The sequence below is a fragment of the Octodon degus genome, unplaced genomic scaffold, assembly GCF_000260255.1.
Source record: "Octodon degus isolate 3935 unplaced genomic scaffold, OctDeg1.0 scaffold00028, whole genome shotgun sequence".
In the NCBI taxonomy this organism is placed as follows: domain Eukaryota; kingdom Metazoa; phylum Chordata; class Mammalia; order Rodentia; family Octodontidae; genus Octodon; species Octodon degus.
In genome coordinates, this window is record NW_004524604.1 from 8,020,136 (window position 1) to 8,021,420 (window position 1,285).

At 35.2% G+C, this 1,285-nt stretch overlaps 1 protein-coding gene across 1 annotated transcript in view; it reads left to right on the forward strand.

Moving 5' to 3' along the window:
• The window catches only part of Hpse (heparanase), a 33,564-nt gene that overhangs the window by 25,464 nt on the left and 6,815 nt on the right, over window positions 1–1,285 (forward strand). Inside the window, exon 11 of the mRNA XM_004629274.2 lies at window positions 1,133–1,279. Coding sequence (XP_004629331.1) covers window positions 1,133–1,279 — 147 coding nt within the window. The remainder of the gene's footprint in view (window positions 1–1,132; window positions 1,280–1,285) is intronic.

Sequence of the window (1,285 nt, forward strand, 5' to 3'; positions counted from 1 at the left end):
GATGAATGTCCATTTTGTATCTGTGTATTCAAAGTGGTTAGGATGGATATATAGTTAAATTCTCTTAATGAATAGAATGATTTGTTCTACTGGAGTTTGTAAATAGAATCTCAAGTCCATATCTTGTACAGCAATTAACCACTAAGAAGAATGTATGCAGTGTGTTAATTATTGAAAATGTCCTAGCGATTTGATTTGAAACTGTCTCATTGCTGTTTGTTTATCAATAAAATTATGAAAAAAAATAAAAGAAGTTGCACAGTTGTAGAGTTGGAGATACCACACAGACTCTTTTTCTGCATCCTCTGGCTTTAGGAAGCAATTTTTTTCCCCACATTTCAAGGATTTTGCTCTTCTTTTGAGTTTCAATCCATCATTCCTAATAGAAGGATACTAAAATACTATCTCTAGCTCAGTAGAGTAAGCGCTTGCCTGGCAAGTGCAAGGGTCTGAGTTCAATCCCTGGTTCTGCAAAAAAAAAATAAAAATAGTAATAATAATAAAATAAAATACTATCTCTAGCCTGAAAAGCCACATAGAATTTCTCGTATCATCTGACAACTCTATGAATAGGGCCATGCTATAAAGTAGTAGGGGAGGGCTTTGAATAGGTACATTTTGAAAAATGTCAATTGATACATTTCTTTATATAGTTAGGAATAGCTCTTATTTGTACAATGTATAATTTTAATTCATGTGAGCTGGCAAAACTTATATTTTACCATTTAACTTTCCTATAAATAAAAGTGTGTGGTCATACAGGCTTTCTAGAAGTCTAGCTTGGCAAAGGAGCAAAGATCTCAAAGCTCTGGCTCAGAAAATGGCAGTGTGGGGGCCAGGGAGATGGCTCAGTGGTATAAGCACTTCCCTGGCAAGCACAAGGGCCTGAGTTCAATCCCTGGTTCCACCAAAAAAAAAAGAAAACGACAATGTGAAGAGCAATTTTATAATGATATTTTCAAAATAAGACCACATGAGTGGTCAAATATTATCTTTAATGGGAAGGATACAAACGGGTCCTATCATCATTATGGATACTAATACTTAGTATCCCTTACTCTATTTATAATCAAGTTCTTGTTTCCGTAAGTTTCAGTAAATATTTTTACTGAATTAACCTGTTTTCCTTTAGTCCAAAGTATAAAGAAGGAGATTTGACCCTGTATGCCTTAAACCTCTGTAACACCACCAAGCGCTTGCAATTACCCCACCGCTTATTTAACAATGAAGTGGATAAGTACCTTCTAGAACCTTCAGGCCGGGATGGATTACTTTCCAAGTGAGT